The following is a 12,500-nucleotide window of genomic DNA, read 5'->3' as shown; positions in this document are numbered from 1 at the left end:
TGAGAGATGTCAGGAGACAAGAATTAATTAATAAAAAGGAGCGCTGGGTAGATTTATTTCTAGAATAAATGCCCTCAATTTATAAAGAAATATCACTGTGATTTTAACGGCTAATTATGTCATGGCTTTTTCCAATTTTGTTCCAATGATGTTCAAAATCCAAAGTCCAAATCCATCACACACTTCATCTGGGAGGAATTGTTCTCCCCAGCATCATTCTAATCGCTTGGTTAATGGGAGTGTGCCGCCCCTCATACACTTCATTCATTTAATTTCGTCAGTTAGCCATCGTGGTTTCCCCCGCTCGCTTAGAAGGAGGCATTGCTAAACTCCTTCACCGACAGACGTTATGCCGTTATGTTCCTTCTTTAAAACGACTGTCCGCTATGATTTGAATTAAACTCTCTTTACAGTCCGAATTAAAGTAGGGCTATCTCATTATTCAATGGTAATTTGACCAGGCTTTCCTAATGCTCCTTTTTGTGAAAGAAAGCAACGAAACATCTGTTGAAAGACATGTTGTGAGATCAACCCAACATGAGAACAGCGTGTATGCGTGTGCGTGTGTGCGCATGCGCGCCGTTGTGACGATGGAGAGACATGCAGCATGGAGTGGGACACACATGTTGAGAGCTTTCGATACTCTCAAGATATCACAAACAAAAGAAAATCCTCATAACAGAACAGTTGCCATGGCCTCACCCACAATCAGTGATCATTGTTTTCAATAGCTCTCTATAAGTCATATATCATTTGAATTATATATAATATGTTGTTTTTATAAAAAGATTTCTAGCAGTGGCATTGTTTTTTTTTATATCCATTATTGCAATGAATTGTTATCTAAGATGGTTACAAAAGAGAGGTGAGTTCAGTTTTGCTACGCAGTTATTTACAACAGTTTTTAAAAAGCAAGCTTTCTGATATGATTCTTTTCCACGGCCGCTGGAAAACTAAAAGATCTCAAATGACACCATGACTGTCTTGTATCTCTTTTCTTATTGTCTGGTCCTGGCTCTCTAATCTATTCATCCCTTGACCCTTCAACTATATTGTCAGGCAAAAATATATATATTTGAACTAAAGTGAGTTGGCCCAGTAGTGTATTTGTAGCTTACTATTTTCTTTGGGATATAGGTTTAGGTTCTCTTTCCATGTATCCGGAATTTGAAGTATCAGAACGTGAGTTTTTTTTATCAATATTTTCTCCAAATCATATCAGGAAAATGAAGATCCGAATGGTAGTCATTTGAGATCTTCCTGTGTCTTTTTTTTTCATCAGTTAACACAGAAAAACAATACAAAAGAATGTATTTGCCATCCAGCAATACTATCGTTGATGTTGTATTTATGAATTACTACGGCTTTTATTTTCATTTTCTTTTGTTTCTACAAACCCCCGTGTAGGCCGACTGTATGGCTGCGATGGGCCATGTGTGTTTGAGGTTATCTCCGTTCAATGTTGGCGGACCCCCACATGTGTGGGGTGGGTTGGGGGAATGGAAAAAACGATGTGTACGCGTCAGTAACAAAGCACGTTCATTCAGTTACAACTGTTCATAGCAAAGTGTGGGGAGAGGGTCGGGGTGGGTTAACACAGTCTAAAGTTGACAGTTTACAGTTTTCTGGTCTTCTAAGGGTGAGTTACCTGGCGCTCGGGTCACTGCAGGCAAGTCCAGATGATAATGACCATGATAATACTCGCTTTGTTGGTCGTTATTTAAAGGAGTCTACATTTCCTGGTAAGGCGTGGGGCGGGGTGGGGGCAGGGGTTGGGGGTGCTGATTTTGGGGCCAACATTGTCCCATTAGGACACAGCAAAAACTAAATAAAAAATGTGGTTGGGTCTGTCATCATCATCATCATCATCATCATCATCATCATCGTCATCATCATCATCATCATCCTCACCACCCTTTTTTGTCATCATCCTCATTATCATCCTTCATCGAGATTGATACCATCGTGTTCTGTTTCTTTCAGCTTGTGATGTTCGTCTTCATGAAATCTGTGCTGGGTTTCCATGTCAGTGCATCGTTATGGTAATCGCGTCGCCCCCCCCCCCCCCCCCCCCCCCCCCCCCTCCCAAAGTGATTGAAAATGGAGGCTTTTTTTCAGTTTTCTTTTTTTATCCTCAAGAGTGATCATGACGGCTTCCCGCTGCTCCTTTGTAGTCTTTTGCGCGTTGTCCCGTGTTGTCTAGTGGCTGCTAGCACGGCGTGTCTGCCGTCGTCCTGATTGTGTGTGTGTGTGTGTGTGTGTGTGTGTGTGTGTGTGTGTAAAAGCATGTTTATTTTTAGTTGAACGGTGTACGTATGTATTCATGTGTTCGACTATACTTCGATGGAACTATGTGTTAACGGGCGTGTAAAGTCTGTCATGTGTGTTATGTTGTTACATGTCATGTAGGTGTAAGGGTGAAAATGAAGGTTTGCGTGTACAAGATATTCGCGTGTGTGTGTGTGTGTGTGTGTGTGTGTGTGTGTGTGTGTGTGTGTGTGTGTGTGTGTGTGTGTGTGTGCTGAGGTGCGTGTACTGTGTTAAAGTATAAGGCACGGTGGGTGTTTTTGGTTTTCAGGGCAGGCCAGAGGAGACAACCGCAAGGCCCTGGTGTCGAAGGGAGCCGTGGCCAACATGCACAGCCTTGGGGCAGTCCGGCGTCAGGACACGCCCATTCTCCCCCACGCTTCCTGTGATGGAGAGACGGGCCTTGTTGCGCATGGCTTCCGAAAAGGTCAGCTGCGGGTTGAGGGAGGAAAAAGGAGGAAGGGGGAGGAAGAAAAGAAGGAGTGACAGGGGAAAGGTCAGAGAAGAGGCAGCATGAAGAGAATGGCTTAATATGTGAGATTGAAAACAGTTTACGCCAATGTCACCAAACCACACGTGTACAAACGTTTACGCACAATCGCTCACAGCATGCGTTTGACTGATGAGAGTGAGTGCACACACACACACGCACGCTTACACATACAAACATACACACGTAAACACACAAGTGCTGGCATTCGTTCAGACACACATCACCACCGCTAAAAGCAGGCTTTCGGGAACAAGGCAAACACTTGGGTGTTTTGGGGAAAATTGACAAAATCGAATAAAAAAACAAACATAAAAAGCATGCAGCAATCCACACCAAAGACAAGTAGGAATCCAACATAGGCTTTAGACATCTGCATTTCCCATGTGACCATGCAGCTCTGGTACTTCATATTCCCAGAGAGGAAAGTGAGGAATTGGAGAAGACATTTGGATTTGGAAGGTCTGGATTTGGGAGAAAGACAGAGAGGAAAAAAGTGAGGAGTGGTTCTAGTTTTGGTTTATAGAGAGGGAGACTGGTGTTACTGCTCAGAGAAGGATTCCTTAGAGACATGGGTCTGACTGATTTAAAGCTTTAGCCCCAACAACTCCTTGTCCCTCCAATATCCATATCAGTTGTTGACCCAGAATTAAATGCTGATTTATCAATCAGTTCAGCTGGAACCACCAGCCCAGAGTGAGACACTGGTCAAACAATATAAGTAACTTCCTGCTTAGTTATGACCATAACTTAATGAAATACCAAACCATTATCACACAATGGTTATTGCTTCCATGTGTCTGACAAACCCAAGGACACTTAACTAGCAGCCTAATAACTGGAAGTGTATATTCTTCCCATTAGATAGCCCAGTTATTACATAGAACCAGCAGGAGAGGCAAGGAATGAAACCATTGCAGCATGTCGTCCTCCCTGTTCATGGTCCAAATTCTCTTACCCGGTAACAACTGGCATCTGCTCTGTAAACTATGATCAATGATCTATGAGCTATGCTCTGCTTACAAAACCCGTCTCTGACCTCCGGTTCCTCCATGCAGGAAGGTGGAAAGGTTAGGGACCCCATCCTGGGGCCACAGTACCTCTCATTGCTTTAGTCAATAACCAATTGATTGTGACGTTGTTATGTACTGTGTTTTGTTAAATATATAAATTGCCTTTGTCGTTTTACCTAAAAAGAGAGGGAAGATACAAATACGAAGACATCGAATTCCTTATACTTCTTTTACAGGACGTTTCCGTGTCTGATAACAGCGGATAGAGCTGTCAAGGTGAAGGCTGCTGGGATTCTACCTAATATAATTTGTATTGACATCACTCACTTACCTATTGATCTTGAAATCAATAACATTGGCAGGAGGAGGCCTGTGAAATGTTTGTAAGCAAATTTCTTAAAGACCAAAGTTCAACCCATCTTCCCTTTGATTATGGTGTGGATGAATGTCTTTTTAATGCACTTTGTGCAGTTCACTTCTCATTCGGGATGCATTTTTGTCTGACAATTTTGGTCGCTTGTTTCCCCTCTGTAGCAAATAACAAAGGGCGTTTTAAACACCAACCCAGGTGTTTCCTATTGTTAGGATGAACGGTCTAAGCCCTAAATATAGGTTTGCACAGCTCCACACTTAAGGATGAGACATAACTCAGAGAAGTAAGTAACTCTGAGAAGTTAAAGCTATCATGAAAATAAGTATTTTGAAGAGGGCTGTTTTATATTTAATTTACGGTTCAGTGGCCGCATAATGATTTTAAGGTTAATGATTACAATATTTACAGTCGATATATACGTTGTTAATATATATTCTTTCCAAATTATCAGATCGATCATCATTATACAGACCATGTCAAGTAAATAACTGCTTAAAGGAGTTGTAATATGGGACATTTTCGAAAGCCTTATCAAAACGATGTCTCTTTGGGGGTGAAAAGCCACAATGATTAGCATGGTATATGAGGAAATCACTATCTTTCTGTGAGAAGCACTGAATAGTAATAGTAATACTTTTTAGCGGTACACGACTCATCTTAAAATAATGGGGCTGTGCATCCCTGATTGACAGAGATTTGGTTGCTCTGTAATATAATCTGTTAATGTTGTTCTAATTTGACAGTTCAATGCCAGGTGCCTGGTCAATATTTTTAAGCAAAAGCAAAACCATATAGCGTCCTCATCATCATCAACATCCGCAGCCAAAGACGGAAGCAAAATCTTGCAGTCATACAACGAAAGTTATACAAGGCCAAAAATGTCAACCACGAAGCAAAAAAAACAGCTCTGGTAAAACCAGAACAGAAACTCTAAACCAAGGCTGAAATGAGCAAAAAAAGACCGCAAAACAAAAGGAAATTGCGTCCACTGTTCCACAAACAAACATCCATCTAGCAAACAAACGACAAACAAACAAACAAACAAAGAAACGCTTCACACACCGACACACACAAGACGGTACTTTCTACAGCACTAGCGGCGGACGGGACGCCCCACCCGACCGGAGCACAGCGTGCCGCCTCTAAGTCCTACCCCTATATCTTGACCCCCTCGGAGCCGTACACGTTGTACCCCTCCCTATAAGTGGCTAGATTCTGGGTGCTGGGGGAGGGGCTGGGGCAGTGGGGGGGGCTAAGGTCCACCTTCATGCGCTTGGCCTCGGCCCGCGACTTGTAGCAGAACTCGACCAGCGCCACCAGCATGGCGAGGCCCAGGCCGCCCACCAGGATGTAGAAGACCCCCGCCACGTTGGACAGGCTCAGGGCCTGAGAGGACTTGTCCTGCAGCCGGGGGGGGGGGGGGGGGGGGGACGGACAGACAGACGAGGACGGGTGGAGGATGTTGAGAAGGTGGTGGTTGTGGTTCATGCAGGTAAGGAGGAGAGAGATGTGAGTGTCGTGACGAAATGGGATGGGAGAAGTGGGAGAGGAGATAGTGATGTGGTGATGGAGAGTAGCACGAGAGAGGGATAGAAACATAGATAGGTAGAGAGAGAGAGAGAGAGAGAGAGAGAGAGAGAGAGAGAGAGAGAGAGAGAGAGAGAGAGAGAGCTGCGGACAAAGTGAGAGAGAGAGGATTAAACAGAGATTGCAAGAGAAGATTGAGAGTAACGATGCAGAAGTTGGGGGGCGAAAAAGAAATAAGAAAAGACAATGGAAGAGTAGGCACAAAGAAGGGGAAGGCAGGAGTAAAAACGAGAAGAGAGTAGGAGAGGGGGGCGGGGGGCAGAGAGGATAATAGGATAAACGTAGGTTAGAGGACAGATAGTGATAGCCAGACAAGATAGACAGGCTAGTATAAAACACATCATAACAGACACCTACTGTACAACTGCACAACTAAAGGAACAACTAAACACAACTAGCACAAGTTCACAAATAATGTCTACGTTTACTAAAGTCTAGTCACTGCAATTACTGTTACTTTCAACACCACAGCATCTAGAACTACAACACAAGTACTCCATTAAAAGTCACTACTATTCCTTTCAAAACACGACTAATGCTACAACTACTACGCCCTGCGTTTCTACAGTGACGAGCTGCACAATTATGAATGGAAACATAGCAAAACTAGCAAATCGCAGGGCGGACTTTTGGCTGAGCAATGTGACATTCTGGTGAAATGCAACATCTCTCATCCCTGACCTCAGTTCTACTCCAAATGGCTGCTACTAGGGCTATATATTAATGCTAAGCACTGATAAAGAAGGAGAGGTATGCATATACTGTATGAACATGTAGATTAGCTAGCTGCAAGCTAGTGCATACGATTACATAAATATTATACATGTGACAGCGGGCATTCATATTGATGTGATAGAGCAGTTGTTTGAAATTAACTCAATGTACTAATAATAATCTTATTTGAAAATTATCGGCTGTTCTGATGAAAATAGCAGCACAACAAGTTTATCTCTAGACAGAGCATGTTCAGAAAAGGAGGGGGCAAAAAGCGTGTTCATTTTGGTATTCAAATGAGCAGGCAACAAAGCTAAGCTAAGCTACGCTCCAATGTACAGTGATGCGCCGTAGCATGGGGGTAAGGGCCTCAATGGAGGACAGCCTATATGTTACAGACTCATCGGGACAGAGTGACTGCATGATAATCAACAGTTGCTGTGTATTCTGCGGGATGGGATGGGTTGGGGGGGGGGGGGGGGGGGGAGATGGGGGTTCAGGCTAAGGTTCTGCGTGGGCTAGGGTGGGGGGGGTGGGGGTGTGGGGTCCGCAGCAGCAGAGAGAGACTGACCTTACTTCCGAGTCCTTGGGTCCACACTCTCCTTTGTCATACCACCATTTGTTTTTCAGTTTGTCTAAGACGCCTGCTTCGCTCAGTTTCAAAACCGCAAGGTTTACGGGGTTCTTCGCGTGTAAAAATAACATAAATAACATCATAGATCATGTTATTTTATGTTATTAGAATGGTGGTTCACATTTGCATTTGTACCATCTCACATAAAAAAGTGCTACTGCTCTTAGGTTTCTTATGCACTGCTTTGGTTTCACTTTCGGTTTTCAGTGACCTAGAAGGGGTCCCACTGAGTACATGTGTGTAGGCTCATTGCGGAGGGTCTCGAGAGGGGGGGGTTGAGGAGGGGGAGGGCGGAGGCTAGGAGGCTACAGGTGAGCTACAGACATATGAGTGGGACCCCCCTTTGTCACTTCACTTGTAACACACACCACGCTGCCCCGGACGACCGACTGTTCTGACGCGGCGGGAGAGTAATGCCAGGGAAGGACTGTGGGCCACGCGGCCCGGCTCTGTGTTAAGATGGGGGGGAGAGACTGAGGGGCGTGGTAGAGACAGAGGGAGAGGGAGAGAGAGAGAGAGAGAGAGAGAGAGAGAGAGAGAGAGAGAGAGAGAGAGAGAGAGAGAGAGAATGTGACATCGAGGGAGGCAGGTGTATCTATATGAAACTGCGGTTTAATAAGTCCATTTAATAAACTCCAAGGTCTTAGGAGGCCAGCAGGAGAAGATGTTATCTTGTTACTGGAATGATCTCCTTTGCTTGCTGTGCCAAAATCCCATTTCCCTGTCCTAATAAATATCCTGCTGTGTCCTACACCTCTCGGGATATCTAGCACCGGGCCATTTATTCAAACATGCTTTGATGGATAATAATAGCTAACTCATTGCTATTGCCTTAGTTAGATAGTGTCCTTAAAATAAAAGTATTATTATTTGGGATTATTATAAGGTATCAGGCTAGATCTGATCCTATTCAGTACAGCGCATTTTCTGTACTGAAGAGCTTGATTTTGAGTATCCAAGTATCCAACTTAAAACACATGCCTCACTAGCATTAGAAATATGCCTAGTCATATTCCAGACTGTAGTAATGGGCAAGGTAGGTAGACAGATAGGTCAGCCATCCATATTTTCATTCGGGCCAAATAAAATGATTGGGCAGGCCTATTAAGGGCCTGGGACAGCCACAGATACCAGATCTGTCACAGTTTGACTTATTGATTTCTGTCAGCAGGTACAGAGAATTTCAACTAAATAATTAAATGGCATGCCCACACTTGAATCATTTACGTGTTAAAGGTAGGCCTATAGTATTAGTGAAAGACGATCTTACAAACTTCGGACCCACAGGAGGGGTTGGGTTTAGAAATTGAGGCCGGTTGTGGGTGAATGCTATTAATTATTCATTCAACCTATCGTAAATCAATTTGGAGCTTGGCAGGGTCACTGAGCTCAAATCCAATTTAACTTCCAACTCCCTTTTCTCAGCCTGGTAAAAAGTCCTCCCATCTGCCCCTAGTCTTTGATGTGGGTCTTTGATTGGATAATGGATTAAATAAATGGACTAGACCACGATCTGTCCTGTCACAGCCGACGTCTCTCCTCGCCTCTCCCCAGAGCTGCCACTAGGGGGCACATAGTCCTGCCTTGGCATTGATCTCCTTTTTAATTCCCCTGCTCTCTCTCTCTCTCTCTCTCTCTCTTCCATTAAGCCTCTGTGCTTCCAAATTGAAGCATGTGTCAAAAAAGACAGACAATATGTTAATACCACTTTTTTAACCACGGGCCAAGGGGTACTTGGAATGCAAGTCCACACAACGGGCGGGTTCGACTTATTATCCGGCGTGGCAGTTTCTATAATCGCTCAACAGATATAATCTCGCATTTAGCCGAGAAAATCGTTACGCCCGAGAGAGCGATATGAGTTTGAATTAGTTTGGACGACTATGTGGATTACACGGAGAGGAAGGCACCAGCTTCCTCTCTGCGTTAGAGACTGTATGAGGAGACCTGGTACAATGGCGCCCATCGGCACCTTGTCACCCCTAAACCCCCCCTCCCACCCACATGCGCCGGGGCAGCAGCGTGTGTTACATACCCAACCCGGGCACCCAAGGGTGGGAATGGGGGAAGGGGGGAAAGGGGGGGAGAGAGAGAGAGATATGACACAGGCTCCTGGTCCTGCCCCCCCCACACACACTATGGAATGCAGGGGGGCAGACAGTGAGGGCTAACCTTGGAATCCCCTCCCCCGCTGCCACACTCTCCTTTGTCATACCACCACTTGTTTTTCAATTTGTCCAAGAGGCCCTGCTCGTTGAGCTTAAGCACGGCCAGGTTGACCGCGTTTCTTTAGAAATGAAAAGGGGGAGGGAGGGGGAGGAGGGGAGATACACATAAGATATATGTCGGTCAGAGCAGAGAAGGCAGGGACAGAACAGAAGAAGAAATAAAAAATAAAAAGAGATTATAATAACCCCCTGCGTGATAACCAAAAGCCGGGGATGGGGGGGGGGGGGGGGGGGGCAGTGATAGGGAGGGAGGGAAGGAGCTAGAGGAGAAAGGGAGCAAAGGATGTGAGGGAGGAGGAGAAGGCGAAAAAAGGTTGAGGGTAAAAGTTGGGTTAGTGTGAGGTGATGCAACCCAGATGACTCTCTGTTTCTCTCTCTCTCTCTCTCTCTCTCTCTCTCTCTCTGTCCCACGCCCTTGGTTGCTCCCTTACGCGTTCGTTCTGGTCCTTTCTTATCACCTTCCTCAAAATGACCGTACTTTTCCCTCTTTTTTCTGTACCTCTCCTATCTCTGGGCCTGTCTGTGTGTGGCTGTCAGGCTGTGGTAGGAAATGAGTAAACCAGGTCTAAGCAGCTCGGTGGAGCCTCTCACACCTCCTGCTGATCCTGTGTTACCTTCCTGCTGGCGGGCCGCTTATGTCCCTCTGTGTGTGCGTGTACGTGCCCACACGCATGTGGGTGTGCGTGTGTTGCACACCACAGTGTTGGTGTTGGGGAGCCTTGCCTGCTCCCCCCCTGGAAGGTTTGACCTCCACTAGAATTAGGAACACAGAGGGGTACCTTTTTTGTTGCTTTCGGTTCACACACACACTGTGCGGTGGAGGTGTCTGTGTGTGTGTAGATGTGTATGTGTTATGCATGCCGTCTGCCTGCCTCTTCACTAAACTCTGGTGTTGTAAATGTCCTATGATAAGAAGGTATCTTTTACCTCCGTTGCCGTCTTCCTCTGTCTATACTTAAGAAAACACGGTTGCCATCCATCATTAGGTCTTCTTATAACAATATTTTGATTTTGTCTGCTGTGAATGTGCATCCATTCCAGCAGTTCTGCAGAGGACAACACTGTTTACCGTCAGTGTAATAGTATACTTAGCGACCTGTGACACTGCATTAAAAAGCCGGGGAGTCCCAGGAAGTGAATAACAGGTGTTCTGCCCAAAGTAAGCTCCGCCGGGGGGTTAATGATCCAGTCATTCCTCTGCAGCTTCTTTTTCCTTTCCTTTCCCTTTCCTTTCCTTTTATTTTATATTTTCTACTTGAATTACCCTCTCCTCCCCCTACCCCCCTTCACACACAAACTTTTAAGATGGCGCAATTGGGAAGCCTTTTCATCTGGAAGGTCATCTCTGCAATGATTGGGTAAGGATGCCTGCATGCCTGTCTATCTCAAGCATCCATCTCTTAAGTGAGCTTTCTCACCTTTTCATTTACAACCTGTTGTTTTCACCATGCCAATTAATATTATTTCCCCCCCCAAAAAAATCCTAATCACAGTGTTCACAGACAGAGCAAGAGAGAGAAAGAGAGAGACAAGCATTGTCTGGGTTGATCGACAAGCCATGGGACGAATGGATCGAAGGATATTAATTAACTACTTCAAGGCATTCATAATAATAACAAGTTAGCATTAGCATGTCATGAAGCACATGTCCTTAAGCAATTAGCAAAATGTTGAGCAAATACATACTTCAAATATGCATTCTACCAGTAACCATCATCATCATCATCATCATCATCATCATCATCATCATTATCATCACCATCTGACAGTAGCATATTCATAAGTTAGCAAGGTCATCAGTTAGGTCATCAGTTCACCCAGGAAGGGGGGCAAGCTCTCCACATGCCGCTGCCACTCGGTGGTCCGCTGACTGGGACAAGTCAGAGACAGCCATTGATAGTTCCAGAAATGTGTTTTTGCGGGTAAAAAAGGAAAGCTATCGGCTGAGGCTGTCTGATGCTTTTCCCTCAGAAACGGACAAAGATTCAATCCAACCTTTGCTTGGAATGGAGGACGAGGGATTGAAGTAACAAAGAGGAGTTGCTATTCAGGGACATGAATGGCGTAGTTCACAGGAGGAAGTTATAGGCCAGGATGTGGTGTCACGTTGGAAGAGAGAAAACAATGGAGCGAGAGATACAGCTCGTTGGCACGCTCAAACGTGCTGGAAAATGTTTCAGACAGAAATTGAAAGAAACGTTAAAATGTACAGTGACTAGGAGCTGCGTTCATCTCTCTTCCGCCATGTTACTCTCCTTTTTACCTTGCGCATGGTCATTATTGAGATTGTTCATTCATTATACGTTTAGGGGATAATTTAGCATTGTCCAATCAGCATTGAGAAAACAATTTCAGGTTGAGTAGAATTTGGTGGCCGCATTTGGATTCAAATTTGACCTGTGTCTAGTCCCCCCCCATTTCATGAGGCCCCTCGAGTTTAGGTTACTGATCTGGTGTTTCCTGTTCCTCTATAAATTCCCCCTTGTGCTTCTTGTTTTGTTTTGTGTGGCAACAGACAGGAAATTTGTCCCTTCCCCGGGTGAGCTCTGGGGGTCTCTGGGTGCTCGTTGAATGATAGCTATCAGGGTCACTACATCACAATCCTCATTCTCTCCACGATGAAATTCCATTCAGACTCAGACTGGGGATTAAACAGAACCACACGCAGGACGTGAGACGAATGCACACAGTTACCTGCTGGGTGGCCCTGCGGAGGGAAGATGTGAGTGAACAGAGCGACAGACGGACAGGAAGACGCCAAGATGGAGGACGGGGGGGATGGAGGGATGACGCAACCAAAATATGGGGGGGGGTTAAATGAAAGGAATAGGAGAAAATAAAGACAAGGTTGTCATCCAATCAAGACACATTTAAAAAGCATCCCAAGGAACACCATCCCAAGGAACACAGAAATGAATGAATCTCCAAAACACACAACACATACCGACATATCATTGCTGTTTCAGGCAAAAAACTTTTTTTACCTTGTCTTAGCTTATAAAACATACAACGTTTGGAATTCATATTCCAAAAGGTTTTTCTTAACTGTAAACGATAATTACCCCAAAAAATAATGCGCTCCTATTTTGAAAAACACTACGAATTGCAAATTTTACATCGCAAGACATTAGGCATTTTCCACCCCTATGGCAGC

General features: G+C 44.9%; 1 protein-coding gene across 1 annotated transcript in view; it reads right to left on the bottom strand.

Annotated features, from left to right (window-relative positions):
- Nucleotides 1-2,574: 2,574 nt before the first annotated feature.
- Nucleotides 2,575-12,500, bottom strand: part of gria4a (glutamate receptor, ionotropic, AMPA 4a) — a gene marked incomplete at its 3' end in the record, with an annotated part of 88,415 nt that continues 78,489 nt past the window's right edge. Inside the window, 3 exon segments of the mRNA XM_079731579.1 lie at nucleotides 2,575-2,739; nucleotides 5,447-5,584; nucleotides 9,291-9,405. Of these exon segments, the coding sequence (XP_079587705.1) occupies nucleotides 2,575-2,739; nucleotides 5,447-5,584; nucleotides 9,291-9,405 (418 nt within the window).

Source organism: Pollachius pollachius, assembly GCF_949987615.1.
Source record: "Pollachius pollachius genome assembly, chromosome: 3".
NCBI classification, from domain to species: domain Eukaryota; kingdom Metazoa; phylum Chordata; class Actinopteri; order Gadiformes; family Gadidae; genus Pollachius; species Pollachius pollachius.
Note: the sequence above shows the minus strand (reverse complement) of the source record. Positions and strands in the feature narration are given on the sequence as shown.